The 19,974-nt window shown below is 34.2% G+C and overlaps 1 protein-coding gene across 12 annotated transcripts in view; it reads left to right on the top strand.

The window, feature by feature from the left end:
* Positions 1-19,974, top strand: part of TANC2 (tetratricopeptide repeat, ankyrin repeat and coiled-coil containing 2) — a 554,326-nt gene that overhangs the window by 346,891 nt on the left and 187,461 nt on the right. For all 12 annotated transcript variants that reach the window (XM_079134934.1, XM_079134933.1, XM_079134942.1 and 9 more), the window contains one exon: positions 15,115-15,240. In XM_079134934.1, the coding sequence (XP_078991060.1) occupies positions 15,115-15,240 (126 nt within the window). The remainder of the gene's footprint in view (positions 1-15,114; positions 15,241-19,974) is intronic.

Below are 19,974 nucleotides of genomic sequence, written 5' to 3'. Positions count from 1 at the left end.
TATTTCTGGAAGGATTTTTTTTTTCTTGTCATTGGTATAGAAATAAGTCATAGGAAATAAGACCTTTATCTGAAATACTTTTTTTGGTACTGGAGATTGAACTCGGGGCACTCGACCACTGAGCCACATCCCCAAACCTATTTGTATTTTATTTAGAGGCAGGATCTCCGAGTTGCTTGGTGCCTTGCTTCTTTGCTGAGGCTTGCTTTGAACTCAGGATCCTCCTGCCTGAACCAAGCTGCTGGGATTATAGGTGTGTGCCATTTCACCCAGCTGAAATACCTATTTTTAATGTTGCATAAAAACAACCTAATTGTGAAAGTTGAATAATTTACTTAAGGTATTCCATTTTATTGAGAGTGTAAACCAAAGATCAATATCCAGACTGTCCAGAAATTATTGCCACAAGGAATGGTCATTATTGCCACCTTAATTCAGTAGTAGCCTAGTTGAAATCCTAAAACAGCAATCTCTTGTTGGTAGATTTGAAAAGAATTTTTTAAAAGATAGTATATTGAACCATATTTTACATATTATAAAATTCACCCAAGTGTACCATTCAGTAATGTTTAGTAAATTTACCAAATTGTGTAATCCTCACCACAAATCAACTCTAGAACATTTTTTTATCATGCCAGTAAGCTCTCTTATGTCTATTTAATGTAATCCCATTCTCACCTCCACTACCAGGTAAATAGTAATCTATTTTTTGACTTTACAGATTTATATTTTCTGTACCTTTCAATTTAAATGGAGTCATACAGTATGTGATTTCTATCTGGTTTCTTTCACTTGCTGCTTTTAAGGGTACTCTGTGACAAAGAATGTATTCGTCGTTTGTTACTCTTTATTGCAAGAGTCTTCCAAGTATATATCTCTGCCACATTTTATCTATCCATTTACCAGTTGAGAGACATTTGGGTTATTTCCAATTTGGTGCAATTGTGAATGGTGCTGTTACAAACATTTGCATTAGGTCTGGATAAAAACATGTTTTCATTTCTCTTAGATAAATAACTAGGAGTGGAATTGTATAATATGGCAGACTTATGTTTTAACTTTTAAAAAAATTTTGCCAAACTGTTTTCCAAAGTGAGTATACAGTTTTACATTCCTATCAGCAGTGTGCAAGTTTGTTTCTCTATATCCCCTGCACCACTTATTGTTTTATCTTTAGTATTGTTTGTAGTTATTCTAGTGGGTGTGAAATACTGTTTGTGATTTTAATTTGTATTTTGCTAATGCTTAATAATGTTGAGCCTATTTTGTGTATATATTAACTATATGTATATCTTCGTTAGTGAAATTTCTGTTCAAATCTTCAGAACATTTTCATTTTTTGATTGTTACTGAGTTTTAAGAATGTGTTCTATACTCTGGATACAAGTTGCATCAGACATATGTTTGCAAATATTTTCTGCCAGTCTGTTGTTTATCTTTTCATATTTTATTGCTATATTTTTTTATTTTAATTAAAAATCATAAATTTACATAGGGCAATCTTGTTTGATTCATTATTATTTTTTCCCTTCCCCCCCACACATCCCACCCCTCTTTTCCCTCTATACAGTCCTTCCTTCCTCCATTCTTACCACCCTCCTTATCCCTAACCCTAAACCTAACCCTAACCCTAACACTAACCCCTCCTACCCCCCCTTATATGTCCTCATCCACTTATCAGCAAGATCATTTGTCCTTTAGTTTTTTGAGATTGGCTTATTTCACTTAGCATGATATCCTCCAATTTCATCCATTTGCCTGCAAATGCCATAATTTTATCATTCTTCATGGCGGAGTAATATTCCATTGTATATATATACCACAGTTTCTTTATCCATTCATCACCTGAAGGGCATCTAAGTTGGTTCCACAATCTGGCTATAGTGAATTGAGCAGCTATGAACATTGATATGGCTGTATCTCTATAGTATGCTGATTTTAAGTCCTTTGGGTATAGGCCAAGGAGTGGGATAGCTGGGTCAAATGGTAGGTCCATTCTAAGCTTTCTGAGGAATCTCCATACTGATTTCCAGAGTGGCTGCACTAATTTGCAACCCCCCAGCTATGTATGAGTGTACCTTTTTCCCCACATCCTCGCCAACACCTATGGTTGCTTGTGTTCTTGATAATTGCCATTCGAATTGGGGTGAGATGAAATCTTAGGGTAGTTTTGATTTGCATTTCTCTTATTACTAAAGATGTTGAACATTTTTTCATATATCTGTTGATTGCTTGTACACCTTCTTCTGTGAAGTGTCTGTTCATTTCCTTAGCCCATTTGTTGATTGGATTATTTGTATTCTTGGTATAGAGTTTTTTGAGTTCTTTATAGATTCTGGAAATTAGCGCTCTATCTGAAGTATGAGTGGCACAGATATTCTCCCACTCTGTAGGCTCTCTCTTCACATTACTGATAGTTTCCTTTGCTGAGAGAAAGCTTCTTAGTTTGAATCTATCCCAGTTGTTAATTCTTGCTTTTATTTCTTGTGCTATGAGAGTCCTGTTAAGGAAGTCTGATCCTAAGCCAACAAGTTGAAGGTTTGGACCTACTTTTTCTTCTATAAGATGCAGGGTCTCTGGTCTGATTCTGAGGTCCTTGATCCATTTTGAGTTGAGTTTTGTGCGGGGTGAGAGACAGGGATTAGTTTCATTCTGTTGCATATGGATTTCCAGTTTTCCCAGCACCATTTGTTGAAGAGGCTATCTTTTCTCCATTGCATATTTTTGGCCCCTTTGTCTAGTATGAGAAAATTGTATTTATTTGGGTTTGTGTCCGTGTCCTCTATTCTGTACCATTGATCTACCTGTCTGTTTTGGTACCAATAACATGCCGTTTTTGATACTATTGCTTTATAATAGAGTTGAATATCTGGTATTGCGATACCACCTGCTTCGCTCTTTCTACTGAGGATTGCTTTAGCTATTCTGGGTTTCTTATTCTTCCAGATGAATTTCATGATTGCTTGCTCTATTTCTGTAAGGTACGTCATTGGGATTTTAATTGGAATTCCATTGAATCTGTATAGCACTTTTGGTAGTATGGCCATTTTGACAATATTAATTCTGCCTATCCAAGAACATGGGAGATCTTTCCATCTTCTAAGGTTTTCTTTAATTTCTTTCTTTAGTGTTCTGCAGTTCTCATTGTAGAGGTCTTTCACCTCTTTTGTGAGATTGATTCCCAAGTATTCTATTTTTTTCAAGGTTATTGTGAATGGGGTAGTTTTCCTAATTTCTCTTTCTGAAGATTCATCACTTATGTATTAAAATGCATTGGATTTATAAGCATTGATCTTGTAACCTGCTACTTTACTGAAATCACTTATGAGTTCTAAGAGTTTTCTGGTGGAATTTCCAGGTTCCTCTAAATATATAATCATGTCATCAGCGAACAGGGATAGTTTGAGTTCCTCTTTTCCAATTCGTATCCCTTTAATTTCTTTGGTTTGTCTAATTGCTCTGGCTAGAGTCTCAAGAACAATATTGAATAGAAGTGGTGAAAGAGGGCATCCCTGTCTTGTTCCAGTTTTTAGGGGGAATGCTTTCAGTTTTTCATCATTTAGAATGATATTGGCCATGGGCTTAGCGTAGATGGCCTTTACAATGTTAAGGAATGTTCCCACTACCCCAGTTTTCTCTAGTGTTTTGAGCATGAAGGGATGCTGTATTTTATCAAATGCTTTTTCTGCATCTATTGAAATAATCATGTGATTCTTAACTTTTAGTCTGTTGATATGGTGAATGACATTTATTGATTTCCGGATGTTGAACCAACCTTGCATCTCTGGGATAAAACCCACTTGATCGTGGTGCACTATCTTTTTAATATACTTTTGTATGCGATTTGCTAAAATTTTGTTGAGAATTTTTGCGTCGATGTTTATTAAGGATATTGGTCTGAAATTTTCTTTCCTTGATGTGTCTCTGTCTGGTTTAGGTATCAGTATGATATTGGCTTTATAGAATGAGTTTGGGAGGGTTCCCTCCTCTCCTATTTTATGGAATACTTTGAGAAGTATTGGAATGAGCTCTTCTTTAAAGGTTTTTGTAGAACTCAGCTGAGAAACCATCTGGTCCCTGACCTTTCTTTGTTGGTAGGCTTTTGATGACCTCTTCTATTTCAGTGCTTGAAATTGATTTATTTAAGTTGTGTATGTCCTCCTCGTTCAGTTTAGGTAATTCATATGTCTCTAGAACCTTGTTGATGTCTTCAAGGTTTTCTGTTTTGTTGAAGTATAGATTTTCAAAATAACTTCTAATTATGTTTTGTATTTCACTCGTGTCTGTTGTGATATTTCCTTGTTCATTCCAAATTTTAGTAATTTGAGTTTTCTCCCTCTTTCTCTTTGTTAGTGTGGCTAAGGCTTTATCAATTTTGTTTATTTTTTTCAAAGAACCAACTATTTATTTTGTTAATTTTTTCCGATTGTTTCTTTTGTTTCAATTTCATTGATTTTTGGCTCTGATTTTAACTATTTCCTGTCTTCTACTACTTTTGGTGTTGGTCTGCTCTTCTTTTTCTAGGGCTTTGAGCTGTAGTGTTAAGTCATTTATTTGTTGATTTCTACTTCTTTTGTTGAATGCGCACCATGAAATAAATCTTCCTCTAAGTACTGCTTTCATAGTGTCCCAGAGATTTTGATATGATGTGTCTTTGTTCTCGTTTACTTCTACAAATTTTTCTGTTTCCCTCCTGATGTTCTGTTATCCATTCATCATGTAATAGTGTATTATTTAATCTCCAGGTATTGGAGAAGTTTCTGTTTTTTATTCTGTCATTTATTTCTAATTTCAATCCATTATGGTCTGATGGGGTACAGGGTAGTATCTCTATCTTCTTGTATTTGCTAACAGTAGCTTTGTGGCATAAGACATGGTCTATTTTAGAGAAGGATCCATGTGCTGCTGAGAAGAAAGTGTATTCGTTCTTTGTTGGATGGTATATTCTATATAAGTTGGTTAAGTCTAAATTGTTGATTATGTTATTGAGATCTATGGTTTCTTTATTCAATTTTTGTTTGGACGATCTATCCAGCGGTGAGAGAGGTGTGTTAAAATCGCCTAGTATTATTGTGTTGTGGTCTATTTGATTTCTGGAATTGAGAAGGATTTGTTTGACGTACATGGATCAGCCAATGTTCGGGGCATAGATGTTTATGATTGTTATGTCTTTCTGTTTTATGGTTCCCTTAAGCAGTATGTAATGTCCTTCTTTATCCCTTCTGACTAGTTTTGGCTTGAAGTCCACATTATCTGAAATGAGGATGGATACTCCAGCTTTTTTGCTGTGTCCGTGTGCATGGTATGTTTTTTTCCCATCCTTTCACCTTTAGTCAGTGGGTATCTCTTTATATGAGATGAGTCTCTTGCAGGCAGCAAATTGTTGGATTTTTCTTTTTAATCCAGTCTGCCAGTCTATGTCTTTTGATTGATGAATTCAGGCCATTAACATTCAGGGTTATTATTGTGATATGATTTGTATTCCCAGTCATTTGACTCATTTTTGTTTTTTGACATGATTTGGTTTCCCCCTTATTTGGCTCTTCCTTTAGGCTAGTTCCTCCCATTGCTGATTTGCATCGTTGTTTTTCATCTCTTCCTCATGGGATATTTTGCTGAGAATGTTCTGCAATGCCAGCTTTCTTTTTGTAAATTCCTTTAGCTTTCGTTTATCATGGAAGGATCTTATTTCATCGTCAAATCTGAAAGTAAGTTTTGCTCTGTATAAGATTCTTGGTTGGCATCCATTTTCTTTCAGGGCTTGGTAAATGTTGTTCCAGGCCCTTCTAGTTTTTAGGGTCTGGATTGAAAAATCTGCTGATATTCTTATTGGTTTCCCCCTGAATGTAATTTGATTCTTTTCTCTCGCGGCCTTTAAAATTCTGTCTTTATTTTGTACGTTAGGTATTTTTATAATAATGTGCCTTGGTGGGTCTGTTGTAAGTTTGTGTATTTGGAGTCCTATAAGCCTCTTGTACTTGGTTTTCCATTTCATTCTTCAGATTGGGGAAATTTTCTGATATTTCATTGAATAGATTGTTCATTCCTTCAGTTTGTTTCTCTAAGCCTTCCTCAATCCCAATAATTCTTAAATTTGGCCTTTTCATGATATCCCATAATTCTTGTAGATTCTGTTCATGATTTCCTTCCATCTTCTCTGTTTGGTCAACTTTGTTTTCAAGATTAAATATTTTGTCTTCAGTATCTGAGGTTCTGTCTTCCAGGTGTTCTATCCTATTGGTTATGCTTTCTATGGAGTTTTTAACTTGGTTTATTGTTTCCTTCATTTCAAGGATTTCTGTTTGGTTTTTTTTCAGTATATCTAACTATTGAAATGATCTCTTGCTTTCCGTATTTGCTCTTTTAACTGTTGATTGGTGCAATCATTTAATGTCTGCATTTGCTCTTTCATCTCCTCCTTCAATGCCTGCATTTGCTCTGTCAAATCCTCATTTTCTTCCCTGATTGTTTTAATTATGTACATTTTGAACTCCCTTTCTGACATTTCTTCTGCTGTGCTGTCATTGGGTGTAATTGATATAGTATCTAGGTTTGTTTGGGACATTTTCTTCCCTTGTTTTCTCATATTGGTCAGATGTCAGTGGGACTTTGTGATACTGTAGAATTCTTCTATTGGCTTATATTGTCCCTGTAGATTTCCAGTGTATCACCTTCCTGCCTTCAGTAGCCTGAAGTCTTGGAGTAACTTGATAATGCAGTGCTTCCAAGGAAAGTTGCCCCTAGCCCGCTACTGGTTCCAGGACTTGGAGCTGGCTCTGTGTGGAAAGGCTCTCACTGGGGGGTCTGCTCCGAGAAGCTAGCCTGGAAAGGCGCTTCCCGCCGGTGGGGGCCGAGCTGCGGGCTGCTTGGGGAAGTCTCTGCCTGCCCTATCCTGGTTCCTGAAGCAACCTGCGGGCAGGAACTCGCCGCCCTGGTTCAGGGACTTGAAGCTTGGTTCTGTGCAGAAAGGCTCTCACTGGGGGGCCTGCTACGAGATGCTGGAGAATCTGGCCCTGTGGGAGGAGCCCACCGCCAGAGTGCGCAGGGCTTCATGGGGAGGACTCTAGCTGCTCTGCCCTACTCTAATAAGCCACCCGAATCTGGGCCTGCCGCCCGGGCAGCGCTTCACCCCGTGGGGGAGACTCACCCCGTGGCTCTATTTTAGTCCAAGTCTCTCAATGTCTCCCCTTCTTGAATCCTGGGTTCTGGAGTGACTAGAGATGCAGTCACCCTCTAGTCCGCCATCTTGGATCGCCTTTTTTGGTATATTTTGAATCACTAAAATTTTGAATTTTGGTGAGGTATGCTTGTCAAAATTGTTTAATGGACCATACTTTTGGTATCTTTTTTCCTTATGTTTTTAATAGAAAGTGTATACCACTTACTTTGTGTATTAGAAAACAATGATTTCTCTGTGTTACTGGAGCTTTTGTTTTGTTTTGTTTTTTGCGGTGCTGGGGATTGAACCCAGGGCCTTGTGCTTGCAAGGCAAGCACTCTACCAACTGAGCTATCTCCCCAGCCCTTTGTTTTGTTTTGTACAGTACTAGGGTTTGAACTCTAACACTGAGCTACATCCCATGTCCTTTTATTTTTTATTTTGAGACAGGGTCTTGCTGAGTTGCAGAGGCTGGCCTTGAATTTGTGATTCTCCTGCCTTAGCCTCCCAAGAAGCTGGGCTTATAGGTACATGCCACCATGCGTAGCAAGTTTGTTTATTTTAATTCAAGTATTAGAAAAATGTCTTAATTATGCACACTTAAATGCATTCTTACTTTTTTCCTTCTTCTTCCCCTCCCCCACTTAAAAAATGAAAATGATTATTCAAAATTGTTACACTTATTCTTGGTTGTTGATGATTTTTTATCCCATAATATTGTCTTTCTAGCTATCAGAACTTCTTAAGAAGACTTGATAATGCTTTTTGGAAGGGAGGATGAAAGGTAAATGTAATATCAGAGACTAGTTAGATCCATCCTGGAACATAGAATTTCATACTGTTGGAACAGTACACATATTGAAAGCTTTGAACAAAATACTTTGTCAGAGAACTATCTCCTGTCAATGTTGAACAAAGTACAAACAGGTTTACTGTCTCTACAAAGCAAGTCATAGGTTTTCTGTTTCTGAAAACCACAGTTTCAGTTTGCTCACAGACACAAGAAAGTAAGCTATAACCAAAACAAGTCATTTATTTTCAAAATGTAACAGATTATAGTTTAAAATGTAGAGAAATAAAATTACTTTCACAGAGAATTAGCCTAAGTGGATAATGTATGTATCTGATAAAACTACACCTTTAGTAGCCTAAATGATTAGATATCTAAATTATTTCTTTAAAAATTTTCTTAACTCAATCAGTCCTGTCATTTATTTTAGCTCTAGATTCACATATTTTCCTTTACTTTCTAATTGTATCTAAAAGTAGTTTTCCCTGAACTCAAATCTCCTTGGTGAACAGAAATAATGATTTCAAATATGAAATGAGCTTGAAATAGGAAAAAGTTTCTATATTTATACATAATAAATTGTTCTAAACATATGAACAACAAGGGGCAAATAAAAGATGGGGGGACAGAAAGTAATAAATTTAGTAAGAAAGACTTTGTTCAAATCCAAATTTTAAACTCCCCTTCTTTTAAGATCCGTAGAGGGAAAAGAAAGGGGAAGTACTAAGGACTGAATTAGAGAATATTATATTCCATACTTTTATAATTATGACAAAATGAATCCTAATATTATGTATAACTAAAAAGAACCAATAAAAAATCACAACCAAAAATAAATAAATTTTCCTTCTTTTTTAAACTTATACTCAATGTAAGTAATATGATTATTTCAGAGAAAAAGTAATATTAAAAATGATGTAAAAGTATGCCATTTGATTATTTTTAAAATTCTTAGAGAATAACTTTTCAACAGTCCTTCCATTGTTATAGGCTTGGAAGAGAATCATCTTTTGCCTGAGGTCCTTGACAGATTCATAGGGCCATGTCTTATGACATGAATAGGCAGTAGTCAGAGGATAATTAAAAATCATTTGGGCTGTTGCCATATTGAATTCCAAGGAATAAAACTATTTGTATTATTACATAAGTCCAAGTCCAAGACCCTTGATTTAAAGGGGAGGGTGCTTACTAGTTTGGACTCCTACCTTTTATAACACTTTTACTTCTATGGACAATGGAGTCAACACATATGCAAATGTCTATGCAGAGTTATTTTTAAATTTTTTCTGAATCTTTTACTTACCTGTAACATATAGAAGAAGTATATGTTGTGAAATTCTTAAAATAATCATGTATATTTTACGTACATATTTTACATGCATTAAAACAGGTTTGATAAGCATAAATATATTGGTTCAATAGATTTAGCTATGTACTGTTAGAAACAAAGATTCCCATAAATTCTTTAGTTAGATGTACCAATTAAAAGTTCCATGTTTCACATGGGAGGGTAGTACTTTTTGCTGAAAACAAAAACTTTTAATTTGAATAATGAAGTCATTGAGGATGAGTTTTGGCAGTCTGTAGCATTAGGGCTTGGGTTTTTCCTAGATTAGTTCAGTTTTCTGAACATAAACTTAGATGTTTATATACCTTTAAAATAAAATTCTAAATTATGATATGGGTTGCTTTTTTTTTTTTTTTTTTTTTTTTTTTTTGAGCCTATGAGTTGGAAAGAAGTAGACTGTTGTGGCCTTGTGGTTGCATGCAGAAATTATCAGAGTAGGCTGTATGGTCATTCTTAAAATGAAATTGGCAATGACTTGGAGGAATGTGGGAAACAAGAAATGTTTGCTTGCAACAGCTGTACTCTGCTTTGTGTAAGAATGAGGGGTCAGTCTATCAGGGAATCACACAAACGACAAAAAGTGTGTTAAGTTATAAACTCTCACCATCTACTTGTTATTGCTTGGAGCTGTACATTTTCCTCAGAAAATATTCTTAAGAATCAGGTAAATGCAGAATGGGAATCTAGAGGGATTTAAATGAGTCCAACTGTAATGCAGATTTTGCAAAAAAAATTTAAAATGGGCTTTCAGTCAGAAAGTGGACTTTATATTATCAAAGGTATAAGGACAGCAGAATGGCTTCTTGCCGAGGCAGTAGCAAATAGAATTGTCAGTCCAGGCTTCCTGGTTAGGTCAGCCAGAATGAAAGCTGTGTTCTGTAATCTGTTTGCATTAGTGGCAATTAATATAAGAAGGAATAATTCAAAATTCTAAGCTCAATATAGAGTTGTCTCTGAAATGTTTTATGCCAAATGTATTCTGCTGGATTATTTTTCTGCCCTCTCATAGTATATTTAAATATCTTGACTTTTTAAAAAAGTATGTCAGTTAAATGTTCTATGACCAAATGGTTCTTAGCTGTTCTAATCTGATAAAAATTTCCTTCTTTTCCTCTTCCTTCTTCCTCATCTAAAAGAAAGGCTTTTGATTGACAGATTTTGTGGATTTTCTTTTTAAAGCATTTTATATAAAATTTTTAATTGTAGATTTGTGTTCTATTTCTAAAATTCACTCAAACTCACGTAATTATCTCTTGTATCTGATAAGTATTCACTGAATGCTATAGTAGTAATTTAATCTAATGGAATTATCTCCCAAAATTGCACTACCATTTCACAGTAAGAATGGCACTATGTCATGGAAATATATGTGTCATTATAGATCTGTCATTGGTCTAGATGTATAGGATGATTATGTTCAAGGAATTGTTGCTATAGCCACCTCCTTCAGAATTACCCTACAGAAATTAATTTGTTGTTCATTGATTGTTTAAAGGTAGCTGAAACATAAAATGTATGTGTAATATGAGATTCAATTATAAACAAGTATATATTGAGCATATATTATATGCCAGACACTGTTCAAAGTGCTTAAGTATCATTAGGTAACAAAACAAAGATTCCCACCATTATGCAGCTTTGCATTCTACTTGGACAAAGTAAAATAGCATAAGTAATTTATGTAGTATGATAGACAATGACATATGCTGTGGACAAAGGTAAAACAAGATCAGCAGTGTCTGAAGGTATTATGAAAGTTGTTGTTAAGCTAAGCATATTATTGCAGTGATATCTATTAAGCATTAAGGAAATAAAGCAATGGGGATAAGACCAGACAGATTACTAAATCTAAGTAGGACTAGTCTGGAATTTATTTCTATAGTGAACATTATGTGTAGGACACTGATTTACTCTGAAGGGTTAGGCTGATCAAAGATGAATTAGATTTTGACTCTTGCCCTCAACAGCTATTGCAGTTAATAAGGGAAGAAAGACATGTAAATAAAGCTGAATAGTAGTTCTGAACAGTAATATACATATGATTGCTGAAAGGAAAAGCAATTAATTTGTCTGGAAGATTAACCAGGAAAGCAGAGCAAGGGTAGCCCGAGCCAAGTTTTTACAAAGGGTAAAATAAGATTGATAAAATTTAACAAAGAACTTTTCTGAGAAAATAACTTGAAAATGGAGACGGTTCCAATGACTGTGAGGAAGAGTTTGATGTAATCGCATTTGTCTGTTTATGCTTTTGTTTCCACTACTTTGGGTGGTTTTTTTTTTTTTTTTTTTTTTTTTAGTTCCTTGTACATTCTATGCCAGAAAAGATTTCTCCAATTTCCAATTTTTTCTAGTAATTCCATAGTTTCGAGTCTTGTATTTAAATCTTTCATCCATTTTGAGTTGATTTTTTACTATTGTAAGAGATAACAGTTTAATTTCATTCTTTTGCACATAGATATATGGCTTTCCCAGCACCATTTACTGAAGAGATCATCCTTTTTCCCACTGTGATTTTTCAATCCTTTTGTTGAAGATTACTTAGCTGTAGATATATAGGTTTATTTCTAGTCTTCTTATTCTGTTCCATTGGTCTGTGTGTCTGTTTTTATGCCAACACCATGTTGTGTTGATTACTGCAGCTTAGTAGTATATTTTAAGTCAGGTAGTATAATGCTTCCTGCTTTGTTTCTTTTGCTCAATTATACTTTGGCAATTCAGGATCTTTTGTGTTGCCATCCAAATTTTAGCATCTTATTTTTTCTGATTCTCTGAAGAATTTCACTAGTATTTTGATAGAGATTTCATTGACTATAGATCATTTTGGGTGGTATTGACATTTTAACAGTATTGATTATTCCAATCCATGAGCACAGAATATTTTTCTATTTTGTGTGTGTATATCCCTCTCAATTTCTTTCATTAGTACTTTTATCATTTATTTGGAGAACTGTTTCATTTCTGGTTAAATTTATTCCTAGAATTTTATTGATTGATTGATTTTTATATGTTGCTTATGTATCTTATAGCTTCACTGAGTTTGCTTATTTGCTAATAGTTTTTAAGTACAATCTTAGAGGGTTTTTTTTTTATATATAAGATCATGTCATCTACAAACAAAGACAATTTGAATTTTTCATTTCAAATTTGAATGCCCTTTATTTCTTTTTCTTGTTTGATTGCTGTGGTTAGGACTTAAGTAGTATGTTGAATGAAAGTGGAAGAAGTAGGTATCCTTGTCTAGTTCCAGGCCCAGCTGTTAAGATTTTATTTAAATATTAAAATGTGAATAGAAGATTCTCATTAACCTTCTTTCAGATTACTCTTCAGTTTATCAGCTTAAAAAGTATCCTATAAGTCTTTATTTTCTTATGAAAAAATAAAACATTTGGGACTTTGGGGTCAGGGGAGGTCGTGGGTATTTTTGTTGTTTTTTGTTGGTTGGTTGTTTGTTTGTTTTGGTGCTTGGAATTGAACCCAGGGCAAGCACACACTTTACCACTGAACTCACCTTCTGCCTGTTTGGTTTTTTGTTTTGTTTTATTTCTTATTATGGAAAATATTTCAAGTGTAGAGAACTGTAATTCACTAGTATATGATATGTAGGATACCTTTATTTTGCTTCAGCAAGGGCTGTTCTTTGAAGCCATTTAAAAAAAAAAAAAAAAAGAGTTCAAGGAAAGTGGCAATGAGTAAGAGATGCGGGGGTGGGGGGAGTCTTTCCAAAAAGAAATCTGTTTAGCTTTAACAGGGAGAGGCAGAAGGCACTCAAGGGACTAAAGGTTAATTAAGATACCTGGCTCCAGGGTCTGCTCTGCCATCAATGAGTGACTTTAGACGAGTCACCCCACTGTTTCCTAATTTTAAGATGAGGGAATTTGAATAGATAAGGTATCAGCAATTTGTTGTTAAAAGGCCAACTGGTAAGTAAATATTTTAGACTTTGCAGGCCTTTGCATCTACTTAACTGACGTAAATGAGGACTTAAATAAATGGACATGACTCTTATTCATGTAAAATTTTATTTACAAAATCAGGCAGCAGGCCAAATTTGGTCCACAGATGGAGACTTAGAATCATTTATGAGTCTTAACTACTTACCTTAGTGGGTCTACTGGTGGGCAGTCTTCTTGCATTAATGAACATTTTAAGAATAGTTGATTTAAACAGACGAAGTATCTATATCATCAAGAGAAAGAGTAAGAGTAGAAAAATAGAACAGAATTGAGCATTAAACAGGTATTCAATGGGACAGCGTTTAAGCATTTAAGCATCCTTATCTGCTACATTCTTTAGTAAAATGTTTGCTTTTATCTTTCCTGAAGACTGACTAAAAACCAGGGATCCAGGCGCAGAGGCGCACACCTATAATCCCAGTAGCTGGGGGTGGGGGTCAGGGAGTGATAAGGCATTGTGAGTTCAAAGCCAGCCTCAGCAACATAGTGAGACTATCCAAAATAAAAAGTAATACAGGCTGGGGATGTGGCTCAGTGGTTAAGCATTTCTGGGTTCAATCTCTGGTACCAAAAAACAAAACAAAAAACCATGGGAAAGTATTATTCTGATATAGTCCTGGCATTTTTTTTTTTACTAACAATTTTGTTTTATTTATTGAGTGAATAAATGAATGAGAAATTTAATGAATGAAAATCATTACCCAAGGACAATCACCATTAACAATTTATTTGGATAAACTTTACTTAATATCATCATGCTTGTTTCTTTACATTGAAAGAATTCTAGGCTATTTCCTCTTCCTCTTCTTAAATTTATAAAAGAGCTCAAGTTATAATCAGCTGTAGGTAAGATAGTATATGTGATAGGTGGCAAAAGTGGATATAAAATCTACAAAGCAAAGCACCATGTCATCTTCTGTAACTCTCAACATGTGATGCAATTTCTTACAGAAATACTCTCTAGGAATTTAGTGGCAAAACATTTGAGGGCTAGTAACCATAAAAAGTTAGACCTTCATTAATAAGAAATTGGTAACTAATATTTTCAAGCAATAAAATACAGATGTTCAAGTATTTCTTGCAATTTGAGACATTCATGTAAAGTGAATTTTTCATTACACTGTTAATTTTCAGTAGAAATACGTTCACTGTTTCTTTCAATAACGACGAAATTTCCCTTTTGAGGCCTTCTCTTTCGATGCAGCTTTCATGATTCCGCATTCAGAAGCACAATAACATTTCAAGTTGTTGAACTGGCATTTTGTTTGATTTTCCACTTTAAATCACAAATAATTTTTTCCATTGTGTATCATTTCATGAAGTGAGGTTTTCGTGTTTGTATAGTTTGCTTGTTTCTGTTTGTTTCTATTTGAATAAGAAATATATTTCTCTGTTTAGGGTTATAGAACCTCTTAGTAAATACAGATTTGTGATGTCTTTAAAGTAGCAATCAAAATGAAGGCTTAAGTTTAAAAAAATGTATTTGACTTTTTAAAGCCATAAAGTGGGTGTGTATTATATATTTCACATGTATAGTTTTGTTTCGGTTTGGTTTGGTTTGATACCAGGGATTGAACCCAGAGGTGCTAAACCACATCTCCAGCCCTTTTTTGTAATTTATTTGGAGACAGGGTCTTGCTGAGTTACTTAGGACCTTGCTAAGTTGCAGAGACTGGCTTTGAACTTGTAATCCTCTTACCTTCCTCTCCTAGCCACTGGAATTATAGGTGTGCGCCACTGAGCATGACCCTACACATATGTAGTTTGTGTTGGAGTGAATTTATAAATTAAGATTACAAAGTTTGGAAGATACATACTAGGTGAAAGAAGTTTCATATTTTAACTGAATTTTTCTTTCTTGTCAGCCACCAGCTCTGCCCACTTGGAGGATCTTGCATACTTGGATGAGCAGAGACATACACCTTTGAGAACTTCTCTTCGAATGCCAAGACAGAGTATGGGTGGTGCACGCACACAGCAGGATTTAAGAGGTTAGAACCATAGGAGGGCATTAGGGATGCCTGGTAACAAATGAAAATGAACAAAAGTTCCATTTTTTCCCCGTTTCCAAACTTATTTAAGCCTTAAATAATTAATATTTATTTGTTAACATTCATAATTTAGTATTTATTAAATTTTATAATTCAATAACAGATGTGTATTTTAGCATGACTAATTAATTCTACAAATAGATTGTTCTCATTATAGAAATACATTGTAATTAACAATAATTTCAAGCATCGAGTCCTTGAAATTCTGAAAGAAAACAAATGTTAAGGACTGGAGGAAATAACTTTTATAAGATCATGGATTTCAGAATTGCTGTGGACCAACTTTGAACTTTATACTTAGAATCATGTATTTTGAAATGAGATAATTTCTTTCATTTTCATTCTAATGGCCATTCCTAGTAACATGCAATACTTTTATTTTCTTGGAGTTTCCAATAATACTTCTAATTCTTTCCTGGCAGCGTCTAAACAACTTGTCCTTTCCCATCTAGGAGCCTGGGTTTTTGTGCTTGTTTTGGGTACTGGAGATTGAACCTGGAGGCACTTAACCACTAAGCCACATCCCCAGCCTGTTTTTTAATTTTTATTTTGAAACAGGGTCTTCCTAAGTCACTCAGGGCCTCACTAAGTTGCTAAGACTGGCTTTGAACTCGCAGTCCTCCTGCCTCAACCTTCTGAGCTGCTGAGGTTACAGGCATGTGTTACTGTACCCAGGCTATTTCTTTTATCTTCTTTGTGGCTGTGCTACATTCTTCTACAAGCAGGATTTTCAGACTTTCATTTTCTTATAATAATGATCTGGTTGAAGGGTATATTATTGGTGTCTGTGCCTCTTGTTTTCACAAAATATACCAAACTGCCCCTGATAGTTTTAACAGCCCTGCTTTCCTCTAATATTTAGTGATCCATAATTCTATATCAAGTGTATTTTTTATCTTATATATTTTTTCAACTTGCCTTTGATCTCCTTCTTCTCCTTTGGCCTGTGTCTTACTCTAAACAATATAGAGCCACATGCTTAACTCCCACGGGAAGGAATTTATACATACATGGCTGTTGTTTGTTCTGCTAATAGTTTTTCAATGATGGTTAAGCAAATAGTGTAAAATAATTGATTGTATGACTACAATTATCAAACTTCCATCAAAATAGTTGATAAGCCTCAGTCATAATTTTAGTTCCTAAACCTTTTTGTCCATTCTGCTTGCTGCTTGGTATATGCAGTTGTGTGTTTCCAATCCAGAAAATGGAATTATGTCAAACACCGCTTTAGATTGAGTGTATCCAAAGCCTGAATAAATTTAATAAAAAGACCAAATAATTTATTTGTGTGAAGACCAGAGTGCACAACTATAATAAAGAAAATTGGACAGAACTACTGATTTATACAGAACTTCAAATTTATTTGAAAATCTGCCACATTGTCATCACCTTGCATTTCATTACTGAAAAAATACTGATGTTATTAATTTTATTTTGCATTTTTCTAATCATTACATCATGGGTGTTATACTACATGGAAAACAAAATCAACAGATTTCAGTTGTGTTATTTTGGGAATTCTTCATTTTGAGTTATACTTGATAGCACATTTCTGCTTCTAGGATCTAGAGGTTTAATAAATTTTGACAAATGCATCTTAATGAGCTTGATATTTACACACAGATATCAGTTGTATCTAGAATATAACAAGATCTTTTCCATTGTATTGCACTTCAACTTGAACATTTAGTTAAACAATGAAAGTGCATCCAAAGACTTTTTTCAAAGCATACTTACTTTAGGAAGCTCTCTGAGTAATGCATTTATAATGATACTAATTTCATAACCTTTTCAGGAAGTGTTTTGGCTTACTTTTTACATTAATACTTATGCAGAAGTTTGTCTGGTCATGAAAGTGCTATTAATTTGTGTCAGTTCCTTTGAGTTATCTTTATTTTTTAAGAGCTTTTATCTTAGCAGTGTAAATTGAGGTTAGAACATGTCATCCGGGTAGGTGCATTGATCCATTGATCCATTAGCAGTTCTTTCGTTTTCTGAAATTAGCATATTCTAATTCACAATTTAGAGGCCCTAGAGAATAATCTCCTCTCAGAAGGTAACATGTTATCTTAATCACTGTTTACAAATGGATTGTATGACTTATGATATAACTTAAAGCACATTAAGAAAAAAGCAAACTTGAACAGAGAAACTTTCTTTAGGTTTCTGTAGTCCTGCTTGACCTCCTTTTTAACTTGTGATATTATAGCCAAAATAGTGAACTTTATTTTAGCAAAATACTCAGATTGTTTTCCTGGCATAATTTTAAAAAGCATGTTTCATCATACTCTCTAATTTTCAATTAAAAGAACATACAAATTGCAATCATATTTGTTATACATCTTTTTATTCTAATTGTGATCAAAGTAGAACTACCTTATTCCCCAAAAGTGAAAAAGTGATTGGAAACCTTTTTTAGTATGGATGCAAGTATATATTTCTACTTTCCAGGTATATCTTCTTACATTTCAAAGTATTACTTAGTTCTCTGTAACAGATTTTTAGTCACAATTCCAATATTAAATAATTCTGGGTCTTTAGAGATGATATTTGATGTCCTTGTACACTGTGGTGTATCTGGTTGTTACTAATATTATTGAGTAACTGATTATAAATATTGTCTGAAATAATGTCTGCTGGAGAGAAGTCTGAAGAACATTTTGAGATGGCAGGTTCTTATTGGAGCTTCATATAGACAAGAATTTTGAACTCTTCTGTTTAGAGCAGTGTTTCTCAAACTTTTTGGTCCTGGGACCCCCTTTACACTCTTAAAATATCATTGATTACCCTAAAAAACTTTCTATTTATGTGGTAATTCATATTTACCATATTACATTATAAATTAAAACTAATACATCAAATATTAGTTTAAACTGTTAAATATAATCATGTATTTTTAAATAGTACAGATTCTTAAAATATCCATATATTCATTTTTTATGAACAGCAGTGGATGTATTCATTGCATGTTAATATCATGTAAGCTACGGAAAATTCCACTGTACATTTGTGAGAGAATGACAGTGGAAAAAGAAAAACAGTCCCTGCGTGTTATAAAAATAGTTTTGACTTTGAGAACCACCAGAACATGTCCTGAGAACCCCCAAAGGATCACCATTCCACACTTTAAAAATCACTAGAGTATGCCATTGTAATTGAAGATAAGTTTTATGCCTCAAGAACCGTATAATCTGTTTACAGAAATGGAAAAAAAAGTTGTTAGAAGTTGCTTATGAACATAGTTGAAGAATATAGGCACAGTTTAACAAGTGCCTTAAATAGCTGAATTATTTAATCCTAATTTTTACTGCTGAAATAGAAATCGTTGGGGTAACGGCTGAGCTAGAATTTGGTTCTTTTAATAGGGTGTTAATATCTGCTTCATTAGTAAAAAGTTGGATTTTTTTTTTTGAACTTTTCAAGACAGCTGTTTTGAACAACTGTTCTATTGAAAATGATATTTCCAGAAACCCAGTCCAATAGTGGAGAGGTCACATAAGTGCACTGTCTAGGATCCCTTTGCAGCAAGTTAGATTACTAAATGTCAGCCATCCAAGATCTTGAGCTGTAATGCTAAAATAGTGCCTTTTTTAGTCCAAAAGTCTTAATATTTTTGATGGATGTAACATTGAATTAATTTAAATTTATTAAAAATTTTAACTCAAGACTTTAAATTATTTTGGGGTTCTACTTTTTAATTTAATCATTATATTAGTATGAAGTCATGCTAGAAATTATCTACCTGAAACCTCTTAATTCTGTTTGACCATCTTAATGAAATCTCTTAATCCACAGAAAAAGAGAGAAACTGTATTTGCTACTTATTGAAAGGAATGAAGAGTTAATTGGTTTTTATGAACAAATGTAATAACTTGTGTAAAGGGAACCAGTGGGAGTTGAAATATACAAAGCAAGTGCTAGCATAGTAACTTCAAATAGTATCTACTTGTGGTAAAGATTATAACCTGCCTGGTGTTAAATTATAATCACACATCTCTGCTTGAAGAGATTACACTTGCTAATTAAAATTTCATTTTTCAATATACATTGGTTTTCTTGACATACTAAATCCCATTACATAAAGGCCATTCAGGAATTGTGTTTGGTTAATTGTGGCTTTAATGGAGGATGGAGGGCATATGTGCAGATGATAGTCTGATTCATTGGCAAAATTTATGTGAAATTGTCCCTAACATAGTTAATTTGGCTTTGTCAAAGCAGTAAGTTTAATTGTTATCAAATAAAATCAGTGCCTCACACCATTTATAAGTCTCTTAGTTTTCTGAAACAGTGAATCCTTTATGAAGCTGACTAAGATGCATATCACGAAGCTAAATGCTCTTGAATCAGCCCACTGAGTCACACACCCCTGAGGTTGCTTAGTCATCTTCTTGCCTAGCTGACTCTCACATTTACAAGGGAATATTTCCATCAGTCTTTTTTATCTCATTGTTCATTATTTTATTTTTACAAGTAAGATTAAATTTTCTTCATAGATGAATTCAAAATCCAGAGATATGACCATATGCATGAAACTACCTATATATAATAAATGTTAGATGGGTGGATTATAAGCTTTAATTGTATGAGGTCTTTCCCTCCACCCCAATACAGCTTTTCCGAAAAGTCCTCCAAAAGTTCAAAATACAATGCTTATCCCAAGTACTACCA

Source organism: Sciurus vulgaris (genome assembly GCF_902686455.1).
Source record: "Sciurus vulgaris genome assembly, chromosome: 3".
Lineage (NCBI taxonomy): Eukaryota > Metazoa > Chordata > Mammalia > Rodentia > Sciuridae > Sciurus > Sciurus vulgaris.
This window is presented reverse-complemented; position numbering and strand designations above follow the sequence as displayed.